Raw genomic sequence first — 21731 nt, forward strand, 5'->3', positions numbered from 1 at the left:
AGCCCCTTTTTAAAAATTCATTTATAGTGTGAACTGGCATTCATTGCCCATTCCTAATTGCTCTGAGAAGCTGGCAGTGAGCTCTTGTTTCAGGCTGCTGTAGTCTTTGTGTTTGGGGAGCTCCTGGTGTTGTTAAGTAGAAAATTCTAGTTTTTGACCTAGATTTTCTATACATATGCATTTTGAGCAGGGTTGGATGGTGAATAGGAAAGAGCATCTGTAATTATTTTCTCAATTAACACTGAAACATTTGCCCCTGTTGTTGCTCTGGCTGAGCATGATCTGTATAACTCAGTTGAGACATAAGAGACTGCAGATGCTGGAATTTGGAGTAACACACAAAGCGCTGGAGGAACTCAGCGGGTCAGGCAGCATCTATTGGAGGGAAATGGACAGTTGACATTTCGGGTTGAGACCCTTCGTCTGGACTGGTCCAGATCCATCCAGTCCAAATGAAGAGTCTTGACTCGAAATGTTGACTGTCCATTTCCCTCCATAGATGCTGCCTGACCCAGTGAATTCCTCCAGTTTTTTGTGTATTGTATAATTCAGTTACTTGTTGCAAAATTTTGCTGAGTAATCCTGGACATCTTGATTTGTCTGGGGTAACTAAAATATAGCTTATCAATTAAGATGCTCTTACAACTGTGTGCGATTTCTTTATGGGAAAGGTTTAAATAGGCTACATTTGTTATTCAATAAAGATCTTTAAAATTATCAAAGGTTCACGTGGACTAGATGTGAGAGATTTGCTCTCCATGGATGTGGAAAACAAAAGGCCCACTATTCTAAAGAAGTTACAAAGAAATCAAATGGGGAACCCGGAATAACTGAGAATATGGCACTCCCTAACTGAGAGTTGGGGAAGCAAATGATTATTGATGTATTTAAGAGAAGACAGATGGAGATTGCAGAGAGGAAGTTCAAGTGGAGAATAAATACCATCATGGACATCTTGGGTGGGATAGTCTGCCCTTTGCATTACTTTTTGTGTAATTCTACAAAAGATGAATGTAACTCTTCAAAGGACATTACCGGGACTGGAGGGTTTGAGTTATAAGGAGAGACTGGATAGGCTGGGGCTCTTTTCCTTGGAACATAGGAAGCTGAGGAGGTGACCTTCTAGAAGTATATAAAATCATGAGGGGCATAGATAAGGTGAATTGTCACTGTCTTTTTCCCAGGGTAGGGGATTCTAAAACTAGAGGGTATTGATTTAAGGTGAGAGGGGAAAGAGTTAAAGGGAACCTGAGGGACAAAGTTTTCACACAGAGGGTGGTGGGTATATGGAATGAGCTGCCAGAGGAAGTGGTAAAGGTGGGTACAATTACAAAGTTTATAAGATATTTGGACAGGTACATAGATAGGAAAGGTTTAGAGGGATATGGGCCAAACACAGGCAAATTGGACTAGCTCATATAGGCAACTTGGTCAATGTGAATGAGTTGAGGCAAAGAGACTATTTTCATGCTGTTTAACTATTACTCTAAGGTGGTTGTCTCTTGAGTTGTAATCAAGTTTCTGTCAGTTAAAATGTTATTGATGTTAGTTCTTGAGTTTTCCTTCCTATTATTTATAAATCAAATTTCAAAACTAATCCTTTAACTTTCTCTCTCTAGCGTGCATTGCTGGAACAGAAGCAGAGGAAGAAACGGCAGGACCTTCTCATGGTTCAGCCTAACCTTGAAGCCAAGCCAAGGAGATTGAAGCCAAAGCGTTGTGAGGAACAATCACCATTAGTAGAATCCCATAACAACATCACCAGCCACAGAATACCAGATGGCAAGTAAAGTGTACTTCAAATAATCACTTTCTTAAAGATGATGTACTCTACAATGACACGGATAAAAAAGTAAGATCTAAAGATATAGGAGCAGAATTAGACCATTCAGCCCATCTAGTCTGAATCACCATTCAATCGTGGCTGATTTTTTTTTCAACCCCGTTCTCCTGCCTTCTCCCCGTAACCCTTAATCCCCTTACCAATCAAGAACCTATCAATATCTGCCAATAACTTAGCCTCCACAGTCCTCTGTGGCAATGAATTCCACTGGTTCACCACCCTTAGGGTGAAGAAATTTCTCCTCATCTCAGTTTTAAAGGGACATCCCTTTATTCTAAGGCTGTTCCCTTGGATTCCATACTCTCTTGCTATTGGAAGCATCCTCTTCACATCCACTCTATCCAGACCTTTCAGTATCTGGTAGGTTTCAATGAGATTCCCCCCTCATCCTTCTGAACTCCATCAAGCACAGGCCCAAAATGGTTTGTGCTGTGCAATTTGTGAAGTATTTGCATTATCCAATTTAACACTACCAGTTAAAACAGGGAAAAAATGCTTTCTAACTCTGAAGAATTCATTTGCAAGGTGAGTGTCTGTGTGTTCACCTTAATGTTTGCTGGGGAAATGGAAATTGTTGTGAAGGTGGATGTGGCACACTGGATTTTCCCAGCAATTACAGTGGTTTCAAAACCATAAGTGAACTAAAAGGCAAAAGTAGACCAGTGGTTGAATGTTGTTTTAATTTCTTAAAAAAAACAGTTGTTTTATCAGGGTAGGTCTTCCACTATCTTGAGTTGATTATCTGCCATCTGCACCATATTGTTTATTCCAGTGTAGATCAGAGTGCAGCTTCCAGTACATCCGTGCAGCATGGGGCCACTCTTGATGCAAGTGGCTGAGTGTACTGACAATAATGGCATTTTACAGTCATGTAGTCCTGCCTCACCAGCTGTTAATCTGATGTATAAATTGAATATTTGTTAATGTCTTTGACATTTCTTCAACTGATTTCTCTTTTGAACCTTGCTGAAGAGTCATAATTTGATCACGATTTTGATAACCTAATTGTTTCTCCTTAATACAGTTCCCCATATTTCAAGTCATGAGTTCTCTGTGTTAGCATTCACCAATTGTTCACCTCTCCAACTGGAGTTATATTTAAATGGTGCTTGGTACTCAATACTTCTCCGGTGGAGCTACTTGGCTCAAATGTGTTTTAAGTGTATAAATTAATACTGGCATGCAGTGTGCCATTTGCTTATATTAGCCTAGACAGACTCACTGCGGATATTCTAGAATGTTTTGCTCATTTTAAGGTGGAATATTAGAATTATCTTTTGATTATTATCATAGACTTGAGCAGATCTTAAAGGACTATGTTGCTTGGAGTCACTCCTCATTGACCAGACATTGGTGATATTCATAGTGAGTGATAGGTGGGCTTATTCCTGGTTCTATAACCAGGAATCTTTGTGTAATCTACCCCCTCAAAGGCCCATTGTTGCCAAGTCAGTACAAATCTAGAAACTCCTGAATGGGTGCAATGATGTCTTGCCTCACTGGAAGCCCTTGGCTAACCAACCCCCCCCCCCCCCCCCCCCAGTGTTGAAGATTGAACTTCTATTCTAGCTGAATGCTTGTACCTTATGCTCTGATTACAGAATAAAATTTTCCTCATGTTTGACACCTTGCATCTTTGTAGGAAGTTGAGTAACAATCATAAGATTAAAATGTTTTCATTTTGTGGTTCTTGTGCATCCATGAATCTTGTTAGGGTAGTGATCAAAGTCTAAAGAGGTTAGTGTTTTGTGGGCCCAATATATTGTCCATGTTGGGAATGGATGTGAATTGGTTTGATTTACTTTATAAATATTATGAAGAACCAGATATTACTCTTGTACCACTGGTGGTCAACGTCTCCTCTTTTTGCAACAATTTCTCAGAATCTCCCAGTAAGTAAATTGTTTTCACTTGTTTCAAGAGTACAGATCATTAGTTAATGCCTTCATCCTTTGTTCAGTCTAGGAATTATCATGGAGCTCCAACATCTCTTGTTAAGATGTCTAAGTTCTGTTGCCCAGCAACATTTCCTCAAGCCTACTACAGTAGTCCAACTTGAAGTTGCCACACCTACAAGTTGATACCTGCATTTGTTGGGAATCCTGCCTTCAACCAGTAGAGGTGTACTATGTCCTGTGCTGTGCTGCATGAATGGTATCTGGTGAATTCCAAGCCAGAGCCAAGGAAAACCATGAAAGCCCACATCCCTTTGACACAGAGGGGCTTTGTGATGTAAACAAGATAGATAGATCTTCAGATATCCCAGTTTTTCTGTGTCTCAGTCCAGTTCATCATTTTTGAGTGGTTTTAAGTAAAGTTGGTAATTGATAAACCAGCACTTGAACTACAAATTGAGGCACATCTCAGTCTACTATAATAATACACAGTTGGTTTCAGTACAAATATATGGAACTAGATGCACAAAACTTAGTAGTCCCATCTTAATTATCAGGTTCCAAGTGAAAGACAGTTCTTAATGTCCCTTTCGCAAGAAATAATGTAAAGAATGAATCATTTTGCATCTATTTTCTATATCACTATTGATGGAACTTTGGAAATTCACCTCCCATGTGCAGATGAATCTGTCCACATGTATGTTGATATGACTGATATAAATTGGTATTAGAAAGTAAGGAAACCAATTTTGTGGCAGATGCTCTCAAACTTCTTTTTGCTTTAATTATATTAGCAGAAGGAGACAGAAAGAAATCTGAAGTGGCACTTCCTTCTGAGAAGTCTTTGCGCCCCGACAGAATGAAAAACTTGCAAGAAGGTAACAAATTGGACCGAGATATCGAAAAGGACAAAGGCGAACCAGGTTAGCTTCAAAGCCCATAAAGCTGGTAGTTTCTGATTGTCATCAAATTTGAACAGTTCAAGTTTGGATCTCTTCATGGCTGCGTATCTCTTGGCACAGAATACAAGCAATCGCTATTGTTCCTCGGGATCTAAACAGAAAGTATATATATAAAATCTTCAGTAAAGTTGAAAAATGCCATGGATGAATGGCTTTTAAAGAGAGAATAGAGCAGACATTTAATACAGTATTGAATGACCTGCAAACTGCTTGAGCAGAAAGATCTAGAAATAGAAGTGGTATTAGCATGGGACTTTAGGAGTCATTGGAAGAGAGATCAAGTAAATTAATTACATTTATAAGACATGAAACACATGAAATGCTGAAGGAGGTATCAGAATTAGGTTCATTATCACTGAGATATGTCATGAAATTTGTTGTTTTGCGGCAGTAGTACAGTGCAAAACATAAAAATTACTAATATATATCTATATCACAAAAATAAATAAATAACTAGTGCAGAAGAGGAATAACAAGCTAGTGTTCATGGGTTCGTGAACTGATCAGAAATCTGATGGTGGAAGGGAAGAAGCTGTTCCTAAAACATTGAGTGTGGGTCTTCAGGCTCCTGTACCACCACCCGAATGGTAGTAACGAGAAGAGGGTACGTCCCGGATGGTGAGGGTCCTTAATGATGGATGCCGCCTTCTAAAGTTCTTGAGGCATCACCTCTTGAAGATGTCCTCGATGATGGGGAGGGTTATGCCCATGATGGAACTGGCTAAGTCTACAACCCTCTGCATCTTCTTTTGATCCTGCACATTGGAGCTTCCAAACCAGGCGGTGATGCAACCAGTCAGAATGCTCTCCAACATGAGTGAGGCTGAAATGGTATGGCAGAGGACTGGCAAAACTGATCATAGTCAAGAGTCAGGGAAGGGAAAAGCAGATCAACACTTACTGTTATAAAGGCCTTCCACAATACCATACCATCAGAAGGTTTGCACCCAGACAGGTGAGAGAGAGCAATGGGTATCTGTAATAGGTTGAAATGATGTGTCCAGGACAGTTAAGTTCCATTGTCTGTGTAATGTGTTGCTAATGTTGTACAGTCTGGATGATGTTGTATAGTCTGGCCTACTAGGATATGCTAAGCAGGCCAGAATATACAAATAGAAAAAAAAGTGAGGGGAAAAGAAGTGAGAGGAATGGCAAGCACAAATGGCCAGTCTTGTACAGACAGAAAGAAAGAGCAAGTTATCTGAAGTTGGAGAATTCAGTATTGAGTCCTGCGGACCATTTTTTGATTTTTTTTTTTCATTTTCTGTTTTTATTTTGTGCCCCTCCATTCTCTGTGCACTGAATAAATTTACTCCATTTTGATCCTACCAAATTCGTTAAAACCTTCCTCACACCATTGATATATTTCCTTTTGAGGATAATGATATGAAGTTACAAATTTCTTTGAAACTGGAAAGATGTGCCTGTTGCAGAAAAGTATTAAATCACATGGACTCGGAAGGCATCTGCTTCGGAAATCTTTATTGTAGCATGATATCATGGAGAGCTCGGACTCCTAAAAGTGGAGTTCCACAGCTCTGTTTAATACAAGATCACATTCATATTTATAGTCAAAATGTACATAACAAGAAGCACTTAGTGGAACAGAAGTTACACAATGTACCTTAAGATAATTATCATACACCGATCAGCTTAAAGGCTAACAGACCGCAGTTTCCAGATAAATAAACATCTGAACATCTAATGTCAAGAAATTTCTTCCACAGTTCCTTGGGAAAGATAAAGTGCTGTTCCTCAAACTGCCATTAAGCATCTTTGGATGTGACCACAGAGTGGTTCAAATAAAATGGAGAATTGTAGTAGAGTGGGGAAAATGAATTGACCAGGGTTTAATGGAGGGAAATGTCCCTTTACAATTGCTGAAAGAGAAGGGAAAGATGCAGTTGGTGATGGTGTTGTATTAGAAGTGACAATTCAGTTTTAAGGCAGTTGAGTTGGAAAGTGATTAAAGGGGGACTATTTTGTAATTCTTAGAGGGACTGGTGCATAGGCAGATGTGCAGAAAATATGCATATGGGAAAGTGGATGAGTCTATTTGCTCTAGCAAACAATATTTAGCTGATTTGCTAATATTACTGATCCTTCTAACAAAGGTTATGGGCAGTTTTGATGTTTAGTATCGATGGAAGAGCAGAGACTGTAGATAGGAATGAAGCATTTTGTATAACTTATCAAAATCTTTCCTTGTGAAGCAAAACCTGTATGTGTCTGAACATGTTTATTCATGTAGGGCAAGAGGTAGCTTCATATACTTTCTGTGCCACCGAATTTTTCATTTTTGATGTTTTTTTTCCTCTGTAGAACATTGGTGAGACCACATTTGGACTATTGTGTACAGTTTTAGTTCCCCTGTTAAAGGAAAGACATCATTAAACTGGAAAGTGTGCGGAGATTTACCAGGATGCTGCCAGGACTCGAGGGCCTGAGTGAAAGGGGGAGGCTGGGCAGGCTAGGACTTTATTCATTGGAATGTAGGAGGTTGAGGGGTGACCTTGTAGCGATGTATAAAAATCATGAGGGGTATAGATAGGGTGAACGCACATTAGTCTTTTTCCCAGGGTAGGGGGACTAAAAACTAGAGGGCATGGGTTTAAGGTGAGAGGTGAAAGATTTAAAAGGTACCCGAGGGGCAACTTCTTCAAGCAGAGGGTGGTGCGTATAAGGAATGAGCTGCCAGAGGAAGTGGTTGAGGCAGGTACAATAATAACATTTAAAAGACACTTGGATAGGTACATGGATGGGGGGGGGGGGGGGTTTGGAGGGATATGGGCCAGGTGTGGCCAAATGGGACTAGCTTGGTGGGCACCATGGTTGGCATGGATGAGTTGGGACGAAGGGCCTGTCTCCAGGCTGTATTACTCTATGACTATATCATCATGTCACCATATAATGGAAACGTAAATTCTAGCTAACTAGCAGGGCAAAAGGCTATCAGTTTCCTCCCCACCTCTTCCATGGGAAAGCCATTGTTGTTGATCCTCCTTTGTAAGTAGGTGACTTTTTAGAATACAGAAACGAAAATTCTTCCTCTGAATCTTTTGGGACTTAGTTGTGGTGATATATGTACAACTGTCAGGTGCCAAGGATTTTAGGGTATTCTGACTAGGGTGTTGACAACACCATTAGCTATGTTCAGATTGTATGAACTCTGAACTTGGAGAATCCTTATTCCATTCCCACTCTTCTCCCCAAAAGTAAGATGAATTTCTGGAATGGCTTTGGGTATGGGGCCTAAAATGCCTGTGTTTTAGCCCTTCCACAATCTTGCATCAGAGAAATGGCTAAAGAGCAGAGAAATTTTCTGGATGAAGGGTTTCCACCTTAGTGTCACTTGATTGATCTGGTTGCCTTTTCCTGTTTTCATACCTGAGCAACAAAGTGGTATCTAAACAAGTCTCACATACTTTGTTGCTCTTGGTTTCGGAGTGCAACTACAGTAAGTAACTTAGGTGGTTCTGGATGGTGTATCGTGCAAGAAGTCTCAACAAGCACTGTGGAAGTGTAGAATTATTATAGAACTGGTAATCTTTGATGTTGAGCATTCTTACCTATTACTAAAATAAGATTGTTTCCATCCCTGTAGGTATTGATGGGCCAGGATCCTTAATAAGCAATGAAGTACAAGATGTTAGCAACAGAATCCAGATCCTTTCTGTTGGTGAATCAATGTCAGCCAGTGATGATGTTGAAGCAATCTTGGACTTGCCAGCAAAACCAGAAATCCAAGAAATAATGGAACAAAGAGGTAATGAAAATTCCTTGGTGCTATTTGTAACTTTTTCTTTCAAATAGATCTAATCTAAGGAATAACAGTTAGTTGTGAATATGCTAAAGTAGAGGATAAATTGGGTAGTTAGTAATTGCGTTTTCCTGTTTTATTCTGTATCTTTTTCAAGTCCACCTCAAAAAGTTTGAACACCTATTTTAGACTTAAGTGCAGTGTAGCACAAAGGAAGTTTTGCACAGTTGGAGAAGGCACTATCTTTTGGGTGACAGGTTAACTCAAGACCTTACCCATTATGTTTTAACTGGATATTTGAAAATGTTGCCTTGAGAAAATATGAATACCACTGCGGTGAAAGAAACCCAAGTCTGAGACCTTGGTATCATGACCACTAAACTGTATTTTGTAGTAACATAATTTGGCTGCACTATTGAAAGGAAAGCTTAATAGAATTGTCAGGAAGCAAATGTTCCTCTCCTTATTTACATTATCTGTAACTAGTCAATGGAGATTAGGAATACATTTTTTTAGTCAGCTGATTCTGTTGGCAGCTGCATGACACAATTTGCCGAGAGAAGCAAAAGTCAGTATGATCTATGAAACACCAATGGTTATAGTTCTCTAATAATAACCCAGAGCTGGGGGTTCAAAATGCCTCATGGTAAAATGTGAAATTGACCTTAAATCAAAACTTGGTAATTTGAGGAATGTTGGCAACAGGGCTACTAATGTTTTTCTAAAAAGGATCTGTCACCTCATTCTAGCCTAACCTTTCTGACACTCTTGTCCTAAAATGTATTATTGAACCTAATACCTTCTGGACAATTAGAGACGGGCAGTAAGTACAGGCTTGTTCGTCCTGACGTCCCATTTGCACATGTGTATGTATACACATAGTGCAACCTCTGTTACAAGCTATACATTGCTATCTGTTTCCATCAACTCTTACCAATTCTTTCATAATCTTGGGCAACTTTCTTGAATGTTCTCTTAATCTTTCCTTTCCAATGGCATCAGCTCATTCCTCAAATCAGTCTTTCCAGTGATGTTTAGCTTTAAATGGTATTTAATTGATGATTTTGTTACTGTTACAATCTGCTTTCTACCTCATCTTGCTAATTATGCCCACCTTTATCAAATAGTTGCATATTAGAATGAATCCTTTTAGTGCAGGTCTTGAAATTGAAGAACCATAGAACCATACAGCACAAAACAGGCCCTTCGGCCCACCATGTTGTGCCGTCCATCAAATCATCCTCTCACTATCTAACCCTTTCCTCCCGCATATCCCTCTATCTCACATTCCTCCATATGCCTATCCAATAAACTCTTGAACCTGTCCAATGTATTTGCATCCACCACCACCCTAGGCAGTGCATTCCATGCACCAACCATTCTCTGGGTGAAAAACCTCCCCCTGACATCTCCCCTGAACCTCCCACCCATAACCTTAAAGCCATGCCCTCTTGTCTTGAGCACTGGTGCCCTGGGAAGGAGATGCTGACTGTCTACTCTATCTATTCCTCTCAATATTTTATATACCTCTATCATGTCTCCTCTCATCCTCCTCCTCCAGTGAATAAAGCCCTAGCACCTTAAGCCTCTCCTCATATTCCATACGCTCTAATCCAGGCAGCATCCTGGTAAATCTCCTCTGCACCCTTTCCAATGCTTCCACATCCTTCCTATAATGCGGCGACCAGAACTGAACACAGTACTCTAAGTGTGGCCTAACTAGAGTTTTGTAAAGCTGCATCATCACTTCGCGGCTCTTAAACTCAATCCAACGACTTATGAAAGCTAACATCCCATAGGCCTTCTTAACTGCTCTATCCACCTGTAAGGCAACTTACAGTGAACTGTGAATATGAACCCCCAGATCCCTCTGCTCCTCTACACTGCCAAGTACCTTGCCATTTACCTTGTACTCTGCCCTGGAGTTTGTCCTTGCAAAGTGTACCACCTCGCACTTCTCCGGATTGAACTCCGTCTGCCACTTGTCAGCCCAGCTCTGCATCCTATCAATATCCTCTGTAAGCTCCGACAGCCCTCCACACTATCCACAACACCGCCAATCTTAGTGTCGTCCGCAAACTTACTAACCCAGCCTTCCACCCCCTCATCTAAGTCATCTATAAATATCACAAAAAGTAGAGGTCCCAGAACCGATCCCTGCGGGACACCACTAGTCACTGCCCTCCAATCCGAGGGCACTCCCTCCACCACAACCCTCTGCTTTCTACAGGCAAGCCAATTCCTAATTCACACAGCCAAGCTTCCCTGGATCCCTTGGCCTCTGACCTTCTGAAGAAGCCTACCGTGAGGAAACTTATCAAATGCCTTACTAAAATCTATATAGACCACATCCACCACACTACCCTCATCAATCTTCCTCGTCACCTCCTCAAAGAACTCTATCAGGCTTGTGAGGCAAGATCTTCCCTTCACAAAGCCATGCTGGCTGTCCCTAATCAGTCCATGATTCTCTAGGTGTTCATAGATCCTATCCCTTAGAATCCTTTCTAACAGCTTACCCACCACAGACGTGAGACTCACCGGTCTGTAATTCCCTGGACTATCCCTACTACCTTTTTTGAACAAGGGGACAATAGTTGCCACCCTCCAATCCTCCGGCACAATCCCCGTGGACAACGAGGACTCAAAGATCCTTACCAGCAGTTCAAGAATCTCCTCCCTCGCCTCTCGAAGCAGCCGGGGGAATATCCCATCAGGCCTCGGAGATTTATCTGTCTTGATATTATTTAACAACTTCAACACATCCTCTCTCTTGATATCTACAACCTCGAGAACGTTACCCTTACGAGCACTCCCTTCTGCGTCATCAAGACCCCTCTCCCTGGTGAATACCGAAGAGAAGTACTCATTGAGAACTTCTCCCACTTCCGCCGCCTCCAGGCACATTCTCCCACCTTTGTCTTTAATGGGACCTACCTTTACCCTAGCCATCCTCCTACCCTTCACGTACGTGAAAAAGGCCTTGGGATTTTCCTTAACCCTACTAGCCAATGCCTTTTCATGACCCCTTCTAGCTCTCCTCAGCCCTTTCTTAAGTTCCTTCCTCGCTACTCTATATTCCTCATGGGCCCTGTCTGAACCTTGCTGCTTATACCTTATGTATGCTACCTTCTTCTCCCTAACTAGTCGTTTCACCTCTTTCGTCACCCATGGTTCCTTCACCCTGCCATTCCTTCTCTGCCTCACCGGAACATATTTATCCCTAACATCCTGCATAAGATCCCTGAACATCGACCACATCTCCATAGTACATTTCCCTTCAAAAAGGACATACCAATTTACACTCCCAAGTTCTCTCCTTATAGCCTCATAGTTTGCCCTTCCCCAGTTAAATATCTTCTTGTCCTCTCTGCACCTGTCCCTGTCCATGACAATTTTAAAGGTTATGGAGCAATGGTCACTGTCCCCCAAATGTTCACCCACCAATAGATCCTTCACCTGTCCCGGTTCATTTCCTAAAACTAGATCTAGCATGGAATGGGATGGGAGGTGGAATGTAGGCTGTGAAGTCCAAGGTGATAATTGGTATTGGTTTATTATTTTCACATGTACTGAAATACAGTGAAAACCTTTTGTTTGCATGCCATCTAGATAGATCATTCCATACATAAGTACATTGAGGTAGTACAAAAGAAAAAAAGAGTGCAGAATATAGTGTTATAGTTACAGAGAAAGTGCAGTGCAGGTAGATAAATAAAGTGCAAGAGCTATGACAAGATCAAGCATTCATCTTTCTTGTATAATGTCCGTTCAAGAGTCTTATAACAGCAGGTTAGAAGCTGTCCTTGAACCTAGTGGTACGTGTTCACAAGCTTTTGTATCTTCTGCCCAGTGGGAGGGGAGAGAAGAGAGAATGACTGGAGTGGGAGGGCTCCTTGATTATATTGGCTGCTTTCTTAAGTTAGGGGGACGTGTAGACAGAGTCACTGGAGGAGATTCTGTTTTCGGTGATATACTGGGCTGTGTTTATAACTATGCAATTTCTTGCAGTTGTGGGCAGAGCTGTTGCCATACTCTATTCTGACCCAGCTGAAAACCCAGCAGGTTTCCTTTAAGTATACTTGTGGGAACACAACCTGCAATACCATTATTGTCCATGAACCTGTTACTTTTACACCTAGAAGTAACTGGGATATTTTTTCTTTCTTAATTTGATTTCCTGGACGGTCAAGTGCTGCTGTTGGTCTCTTTTATAGCTGAACTCGTGTTTGATGCTCAGTGCATACCGTGTTCATTGCACAGTGAAATCTAGTTCCCTAATAGCCTGAATTCAAAGAGCCTTGGGGTTTTTTGCCAAGTTTGAAGCATCTGCGTAGATATTCTTATTTGGCAGAAACTGTAGAGTTTCATTTAGAAGTGTTACACTCAGCTATTAGAGGAGCAGATCCTGTAGCTGTCAGAAATTCTAGTCCTTTTTATTTAATTATTGTTTCTTATTCATTTATTTGTATGCAAAAATACAACAAGCACCCTTCTAGCTCACTATTTTTTTTCTCAATCAAATCTTCAATTTCCTTTCAAGAATTGAACATTGGTTTTAAAAACATAAGTTAATTATACATTCTGCCATTTACAGAGTGTTTTTCTTTGATCCTTAATTCTTTTTGTAACTACATACTAATTTGAGTCATATGGTGTTACTTTGTTTTTCAGTCACCATTTAACTGTTTTATGTCCTCAGTATCTTGACATGTTGGGAAAAAAAAATCTTTTGACAATTCCAAATGCTGTAGAAAAAGATCTATTTAAATTTCTCTTAAGTATAATCCTCATAGCCAATAAAACTCTGTTGGGATTACACTGCATCTTTTTCATTGCTTTGGGGCAGTGGATGTGGTTCCCACAACTGCACACTGCTCCAATTGCTGCCTGAGTACTTGTACAAATTCAATATTAACTTTCTTTTCTTTGCATTCCAAACCATTAAACATTACCATTTATGTTTGCCTTTTCCTTGAGCATGGCCTACTTTTTTAGCCTTCTCTAAAGACCGGCATTCCTCTGTTCCTTCCAGCCACGTAATGTAATTCCATTTCCTGTTCCCTTACTTTAAAAATAGTCTTTTACGTGTTCTTGCATTGAATTGTATGTTACTTATCTCTCCATCCTGATTAAAGCCTTTTTTTTAAGTTTGCTATAACTTCCTCTTCTCCACGTCCCCTGCACCCCCTCACCAACAGACTTGGATGCCATTGTGAATTTCAACATTGTTGCAAATTGAGGCTTTGTGTTAATGATTAATTACTATATCCATTACTTGATATTCTAGGATCTTTATATACATTTAAGGGATTTATTTTTTAATCGATTCTTGTAATATCTGTGTTACCTGCAAGGGTGTAATTTATTGCCCATTACTGCTTGCCTTTGCGAAGCTGGTGGTCAACCATTTGTATGATTCACTGCAGTCTGTGAAGGTAATCCCAGCATGGTATGCATTGCAGTTGGCCTGTGCCATTTGTGGAGAAAATTTAAAGTCGAGGATGGGCTGTCAGTCTAGAGAATTGCTTCAGTGAGAAGCAATCACTTTCTGAAATGTTGGTGATGTGGATATTATTATATCCGCACTCCTCCAGATAATTGGAAAATATTGTGTCACAATCCTGATTTGTACCTTCTAGGTGGTGGAGAGGCTTCAGTGAGTTAAATGAGCCACCTACTCAAATTGGATATACCACACATTAATGTTACAGTTAAATTGCCTCACTTATTTGCTCCTATTAATTTCTGAATCCTGATGCATTTTTAATGGAACCTGCCCTAGTAAAATTAATTTCTTACAATTACTAGTACAAAACATGTAAAATTAAGCTGAGAATTTTATGCTTATTAGGAAATGGCCATTTTTTCTGGTGTACTTTGCAATTTTTTTTCTTGAAGATCTAGATTGTGTTGTCATTTAAATGCATTTTATGGCATCTATGTTAGTGATGTTTAAAAACTAAAGTGCTTTCATTAATGGATATTCTTAAACATGCTGTACCCGACATGCATGAACATTAATCAGAGAGCTTCTGTATTGCAAAAGGATTTAGAGTTTGCTATTTTCTTTGAACTTTGATAATTTATGTGAATTGCCACTTGTTTATGTTCCAATCAATGTTAATGAGTTTAGAAGGAAATTTGGGTCCCACACGAAATTCCATTCCAAGATTCTGTTTCTGTATGCAGACTGCCCTCAGAATTGTGTTGTAGTGTTTTGCAACATTTTCTGTATTGCTTTAGAACAACTTGTATATGCTGGTATTGGGGGAAAAAGGAAGAGTATTTGATTTCTTTAGGTGAAACTTTCCCTAGCTCATATGAAAGAGTTTACTTGTGGAAAACTTCTAAGCTCCTGTCCCTCTAATTCACTCAAATGGAATTTCATGCACTACTAATTTTTTTTTTGTTTTCTTTAAACCTGTTGTCTAAGCTCTGCTGAAATGTCCTTCATTAATTTGAAGCACAACATTTTGGGTGGTTGTTTTAAATTATTTTCTGATAATATGGTTTAGGATTTAATTTAGAACACTATGTACAGATTCAGCTGGGAATAAAGGTGCATTTCTTTTTAAGATTGTTGTTTTTTTTTAAGTATTCAAATTGCAGAAATAACATTGTCCAAGCTAAGCTCCTCAGATCAGCTTGAAAGACCTTTGTATGGCAGGACTTTGTTGAAACTATGTGCTGTTTCAGGGTCTTTTTTTTCTTTTAAACGTTTTATTTCTACCACTGGCATTGGCATTTTATTTATATTGGTTCATTTGAATTGTTTTGATATTTTCAGTGTATTTCATGCAAAAATCAGCAAATTATGGAGGACAGACCACAGTAAATCATTTATTTGAATCTTGAGATTTGCATTTCTGTCTTTAAATAAGCTTCTGAGATTACTGATCTGAATATTTAAAGATGCGATATCGACCATTTGGACTGGACTGATAAAGGTCAGACCCTGTGGACTAGTTTTCTGAAGTGATCAGCAGTAGTTATAGAAAGATTGACATGTAGAAGTGCTATGATTTCCTGTGGTTTGAGTTGTAATGAGCACTATTAAAGAAAAAAATAATGTGGTTCTGATGGATTTAAAATATTAAATAGTTGAGTGGTTTTAGAATACAAACCTGAAAAAGCCAAAGAGGAATACCATGCTAAAATAAATTGAGTGTTTTTAAATTAATCAAAGTATATTTTACAGGTTTTCAAAGCAGCTCTGTTCTTCACCATATTGGCCAACTTGGACAGGGCTAACAACCAATTTAGTTGATCTTGGACAAAAATCTGTAAGGTCATGACAATTCATGTCATCTCTATTTTTTTCCAGTACAGGAGGCCTTTAAAGTAACAAAATATTTAAATGTTGATTCGATAACTTTATTAAATGTAGGAATCTCTGGAAGTATGAACTTCGAAGAAGATGATCAAGAGGAGAATGATAATACTTCAGGCTCTCGGAGTTATGAAAATGTCAGGCCCTCGTCTGCTACCAACAAACAATCAATCAAGGTGAGAGACTAATTCTACTTACGACAATGGTGCATAACCTTTTGAGGTGGCAGTCAAATTGACAATCCAAAACACTCCAGAAGGCCATATTTAAGGGTCACTCAAGTGCCTGATTTTTTTCTTTGTGTAGGTCCCTTTCACTCTCATTCTGACTGCACTCCAGCTTTTGATTCCTCCTTGTCAATCTGCCTGTTGAATAGTGAAGATTCAACAATCCCATTGACTTCAATGGTGAGGAATTGTTTCCTAGGGAGATAGGTTAAATTTCAGATAATTACAAATCTATAATTAATTATGTTAAATATTTTTACAGGTATTTAAAGCCTTTAAATCCTTTCTTTCTTCAGTGTTAGGATTTTTGAGTTTTTATTTTTTAATGGAATGATTAATTTTTAAGTTTCTATCATTTTTGAATGATTGTATTCATCAGCCATTCACAGATGATGTAAGTCTTCAACAGCTTTGAAGACCGTAAAATTTTGAAACTTAATTACCTGTTAGAACTGTACAGGACGTTGCCGATTAGAAGCCACCTTTTGGGACCTAGTTGCCACCACACATATTTTGGGGGTGTGGGGAATTGAAGAGAGAAAACTAGATTAAACGGGGGGTGGGGAGGAGAGGAGAGGAGAGTCAAATGAGGGTTACCAGAGCTTCTTATCCCCACAATATCAATTTTGAGAGCATTATGCATGAGCAGAACAAACTAAACCTTCCATAACCTGTATACTGGGGAAAAAAAGCAATGACATGTCTGGTTGTGAGCAGCAAATTAATAAACTGATCCCTTCTGAAAACCAGGTTGTCCCAAGGTAAGGTTTCTGGAAGTTAGTAGCAGACTAAATGAGTAGGTAAGTAATAAATACTATACCAAAAGAAGTGGATAAAATGATAGATTATTGGCCTGGATTTTTGCTGTAAATGGCAAAAATCTGTGATTTAGGCACATGTAGTCAAATGCAGTAGTCCCAAACTTATTATCATCAGTAGATGCTGGATTCTTCAATTTGTTGCACCAGTGGATCCTGTGTGGAGGCCAGCAAAAAAGCTGATTCTTGCTTAGTCTACCCAAATTTACATTGGGGAATCGACTCTAAGAACTTGGACCTGGTTTAGACCTGTTGCAGAACCTGCAACCTTGTTTATGTTAATGAGGCTTGGAAAGCTGCAGGAAAGGTAAGAAAGTTGGCTCCTTTATTTGAAACAAAATACTTGGTGTTTTTAACCATTTTAATGTATTTTTTATTTTATTTAGTTATAAACTTTTATTCTTTTAATTGAAGTTCAGGCATTGGGTGACTGCAGTTAGAGATTGTGGGCAGCAGGTCATTTCAGCAAAATTTGGGCCGCTTTCTTTTCATGTCCTGGACCACTGTAATCAAATTTAACTGGTGGGTTGGGTTGGAAATGTCTCGCTGCTGACCATTTGGTGTCTCACAAGAAATAGATTTGGGCAAACTTAATCTGAAGGATATAAGGTTGATCTCAGATCAGATTCACATGTACATCGAAACACAGTGAAATGCATCTTTTGCGTAAAGTGTTCTGGGGGCAGCCCGCAAGTGTCGCCACTCTTCTGGTGCCAACATAGCATGCCCACAACTTCCTAACCCGTACGTCTTTTAGAATGTGGGAGGAAACCGGAGCACCTGGAGGAAACCCATGCAGACACAGGGAGAATGTACAAATTCCTTATAGACGGTGGCAGGAATTGAACCCAGGTTGCTGGTGTTACGGACTCAGTGAAAGTCCCTTTAAGATAGAGAGTGTGTGTGTATGTGTGTGTGGGGCGTGCTTACGTCAATAGAAGATAAAGGACGTAATGACGTGGACGAAGAAGAAGAAGAGAGAGAGAAGGGAGAGAGACACCAGCCTGCTAGTGTTTTCTATCGATGGATGAGAAACAATAACTGTGTCTGCCACTGAAATCCATGTATGGAAGTTGGAAGTAATCCGGTGGAGTTCACTTTGTTGCTGACCTGTAGAAGGAAACAGGTATTTGTGTGTGGACGACCACGATTCGGATGCTTTTCGGGGTGAGGAAGTCACTACCGAGTAAACACTGAAGTGTCGTTTGGGTTCCATCGTGGAACATTTGGATTTCATATGTACTCTCTCTATGTTTCTCTACGTCTACGTCTTATCTTCAGACAACGGTGGTTGTTGAAGAAGCCCTTGCTCATGTTTCACCTTATGGCTTGCGGAACTGAACTTTAAGAACCATTCCGGAACTGGGAGTTTTGGACTTTGCCACACCCACACACACACGAAGAGTTTAGTTTTGGGGTTACCGTTCAAGGTTTAACATTTTTGAATTCTAACATACTAACATTTTTACTTTTATTTTTCATATTATCATAAGTAGTGATTAATAAAATAGTTTTTAACACTGAATCATGCTCAGTGTGTTTCTTTTGTTGCTGGTTCGTGACACTGGCGCTACAATAGCGTTACGCTAACCTCTACACTACCATGCCTGCCCTCTCGGTTCCATATGGAGTTATGTTCTGCGGAAAAGTTATGTCACAACTCATTTCTTTAGTAATATCTCTGAGGAGAGGCCTGATCTTTTCTGCTGGAAAATATATGTGTATAGATTGGGTAGGTATAGCTATGCACTCTGTTGTGATGTGCTAGTACTATTTGGACTTGCAGAGGAACACTTACATGGTCAAGTTGACAGAAGGCCTCTGGTACTGTTGATTAGCAAGTTAAAACCTTTGTGGAAGGAAATCTGGGGAAAAAATGAAAATTGCATAGAAGAAATTAGTACCAAATCTTGAATTTGTTAAAAGGGGAATAAGTATTTTACTGGTGAGAGGAAATCTTTATCAGTGCAGTCTGTACGACTAAAGCAGAATGTGAGATAACCAACAAAGAATTTCTGTTCCACTAGTTCTTTTGGCATAAAGTGCTGCACAGCCGGGGGTGAGCTGCATGGATTTAAAACATTGATAACATTGAGTTCTTCCTTTATAATTTGCAGGAACCAGCAACTGCCTCACTCCCTTCTCCTGGATCTGGGTTAAACTTGGATATAGACAACTTGGAGGAATTTGCACTGAGACCTGCTCCTCGGGGAATAACTATCCAATGCAGAATCACCCGGGACAAGAAAGGAATGGACCGTGGTCTATATCCAACTTACTTCATGCATCTTGAGCGGGATGATGGCAAGAAAGTGAGGCAACCTTTGCTTATTACTCTAAACTTAAATAGAAGCAAAGCAAAATGTAAATTCAACAGCTCCAACAATATTAATAGTACTCAAATTTCAGTAGTCACTGTAATTGGCTGATTCAGTTCCTCTATAGGAAGAAGTTTACAGCGTAAGCTGCCCACATTTTATCTACGTAGCACAAAATTGGCATTTTGATTTGGTGCAAAGTTAGTTGGTGTGGCCAAAAGAACAAGATTTTGATTTGTTTTTTTTAAGATGCAAGTCAAAGGTGTATAGCAATGAATAGGTCAACAAAATAATGCATATGAGGCTCGTGATAGTGACATCATGTTTTGAATTGGGTTTTACATTGCAGTCATAATGTTTTCCTGGAGCTGAGAGTCTGATAATATAGAAATTAAGATAGTAGAAATACAATATGCTTAAGTTGCAGATGTGTATTTTTTCAGACCAGTTTTTGTGAACTGGTACAAAAACTTCCTATTGTCATATTCTTCTGGCAGTGTGGAGAGAGCTTTATTCTGCTTCTAATGTGGGAATTCTTAGAGCTGCCCAGGACATCGAAGGGATGATTTTCCAAATTACGGTTCCTTTGGGAACCTTGCGTACTCTACTGGAAATATTTAAGACTGAGTGCTGTTAGTATTAAGGGCTGCATACTGCAGCACTAAATCATCACCTAATGAACATATTAAATAACCCAATAATCTTGAAAGAGAAAAAAGAATTTCCCTATGGAATGCTATGTGACTGAAGAAAAGTAAAGTGAAGGGACTGACTGTGATGAGAACCAACGTCTAAATATACTATTTTTTTACAGTTGTTTTTATTAGCTGGAAGAAAAAGGAAAAAAAGCAAAACTTCCAATTATCTAATTTCTGTTGATGCAACAGACTTATCTCGAGAAGCTGAAAGCTACATAGGGAAATTAAGGTCAGTGCATTTTGATGAGTTGGTGGTATGTACTATATTACAAAATCTAGTACATATACTAAATGATATTATTATCTGCCAACTTCGGTTATATATATTCACTTTGGTGCAATCAAGAATTAATTAATTTGTCATCAACCATTGGCTTACTTAATTAGTCAATTAATGTATTGCTAAGCAAATATTTATTAATTTTGAATGGGTTTTTTCAAAGTGTTGATGTGGGTTTAATTGATGTACTTATGTGTGGTTCTGTGGAATGAAGTCCGTCAAGTGAGCCTTTTTCTAGTGGGGAAAGTATTTGGGAAACAATAATCATAAGGTTTAGTTTAGCTATGGAAACAGACAAAGAAATCGAGAATAAAAATTCTAAATTAGAAAAGCACCAATTCAGTGGTTGGTAACTGGAACTGAAGATCAGCAGACAAAGCAATAAGTGATGGATAGACAGTTTTTAATGAGGTAATTTAGGTGCATATGAGCTATGAGCAGGAGTAGGCCATTCAAGCCTGCTGTAACCAATAAGATCACTGTTGATCTGACTATAACTCTAACTCTGCATTCTGTTTGCCTATGGTAACCTTTCACTCTTTCCTATCAAGAATCTATCTAACTCTGCCTTAAATATTCAAAGCCTCTGCTTTCATTCTCTTCTGCGCATTAGAGTTCGAAAGACCAGCAACCTTCTGATGGGGGGAAAAAAATACTACCTCACCTCAGTCTTACATAGGCCAACCCTTATTTTCAAACGGTGACCCCAAGTTTTAGATCCTCCCGCCACAAGAAATGTCCCTGGCAAAAAAACATAGGAGCTTGTATGTTTCAATCAGGTCCCTCCATCCTCCTCACTCTTTTAAACTCTAGCGGATAAAAGCCTGTCTAACCTTTCTTCATGGGACAACCCACCCATTCCATGTATCATTCAAGTAAACTTTTCAAGTATTTTCCAATGAGCAGGAAAGGTAGGAATGCTCTCCAGATGGTGACAGAGAGAATAGGATGAAGCAGGAAAAGAGGGATTCCATCCTGTCTCCCCATGTCCAATCCCTTCCCACTTATCCACCTCTCATGCCCTCCACCATTTCGATAACACTCAATTCCTGACTGGCTCATCTTTACCATGGACTTCCAGTCTTGCATCCCCCATCAGCAAGGCTTTGGGGTCCTTCATTTCCTTTTAGAACAAAGGTCCAACCAGTTCCCCTCCACCAACACGCTCATCTGCTTGGCAGAACTTGCCCTTGCCCTCAACAACTTCTCATTTGATTCCTCCCACTTTCTATAGATCAAATGGGTAGCCTTGGGCATTTGCACAGGCCCAAGCTACACCTGTCTTTTTGTTAGCTATGTGGAACAATCCTTGTTCCAAACATACTCTGGCATCACCTTACCACAGCTCTTTCTCCGCTACATCAATGCTGCTTCTTGCATTTGTGCAAAACTCATCAGTTTCCTCACCTTCACCACCAATTTCCACCCTGCCCTCAAATTCACCTGGACCATCTCTGACACTTCTCTCCCTTTTCTTTCTCCATCCTTTTCTCCTTCTCCCTCCCCCCACTTCTGCTTTCTAAATGGACTGCACTCTTTAGGACTCACTAGTCTGCTCATCCCTTCTTACCCATCCTCCCCAACCCTCGGCACTTTC

At 39.7% G+C, this 21731-nt stretch overlaps 1 protein-coding gene across 5 annotated transcripts in view; it reads left to right on the forward strand.

Moving 5' to 3' along the window:
* The window catches only part of LOC127578236 (tubby-related protein 3-like), a 62683-nt gene that overhangs the window by 26245 nt on the left and 14707 nt on the right, over window positions 1–21731 (forward strand). For 4 of the 5 annotated variants that reach the window (XM_052030000.1, XM_052029997.1, XM_052030001.1 and 1 more), the window contains 6 exons: window positions 1620–1782; window positions 4533–4661; window positions 8305–8466; window positions 15851–15969; window positions 18956–19150; window positions 19971–20083. In XM_052030000.1, the coding sequence (XP_051885960.1) occupies window positions 1668–1782; window positions 4533–4661; window positions 8305–8466; window positions 15851–15969; window positions 18956–19150; window positions 19971–20083 (833 nt within the window). In that variant the 5' untranslated portion in view covers window positions 1620–1667. The remainder of the gene's footprint in view (window positions 1–1619; window positions 1783–4532; window positions 4662–8304; window positions 8467–15850; window positions 15970–18955; window positions 19151–19970; window positions 20084–21731) is intronic. The other variant, XM_052029998.1, reaches the window with a different exon arrangement.

Source organism: Pristis pectinata, chromosome 15 (genome assembly GCF_009764475.1).
Source record: "Pristis pectinata isolate sPriPec2 chromosome 15, sPriPec2.1.pri, whole genome shotgun sequence".
NCBI lineage: Eukaryota > Metazoa > Chordata > Chondrichthyes > Rhinopristiformes > Pristidae > Pristis > Pristis pectinata.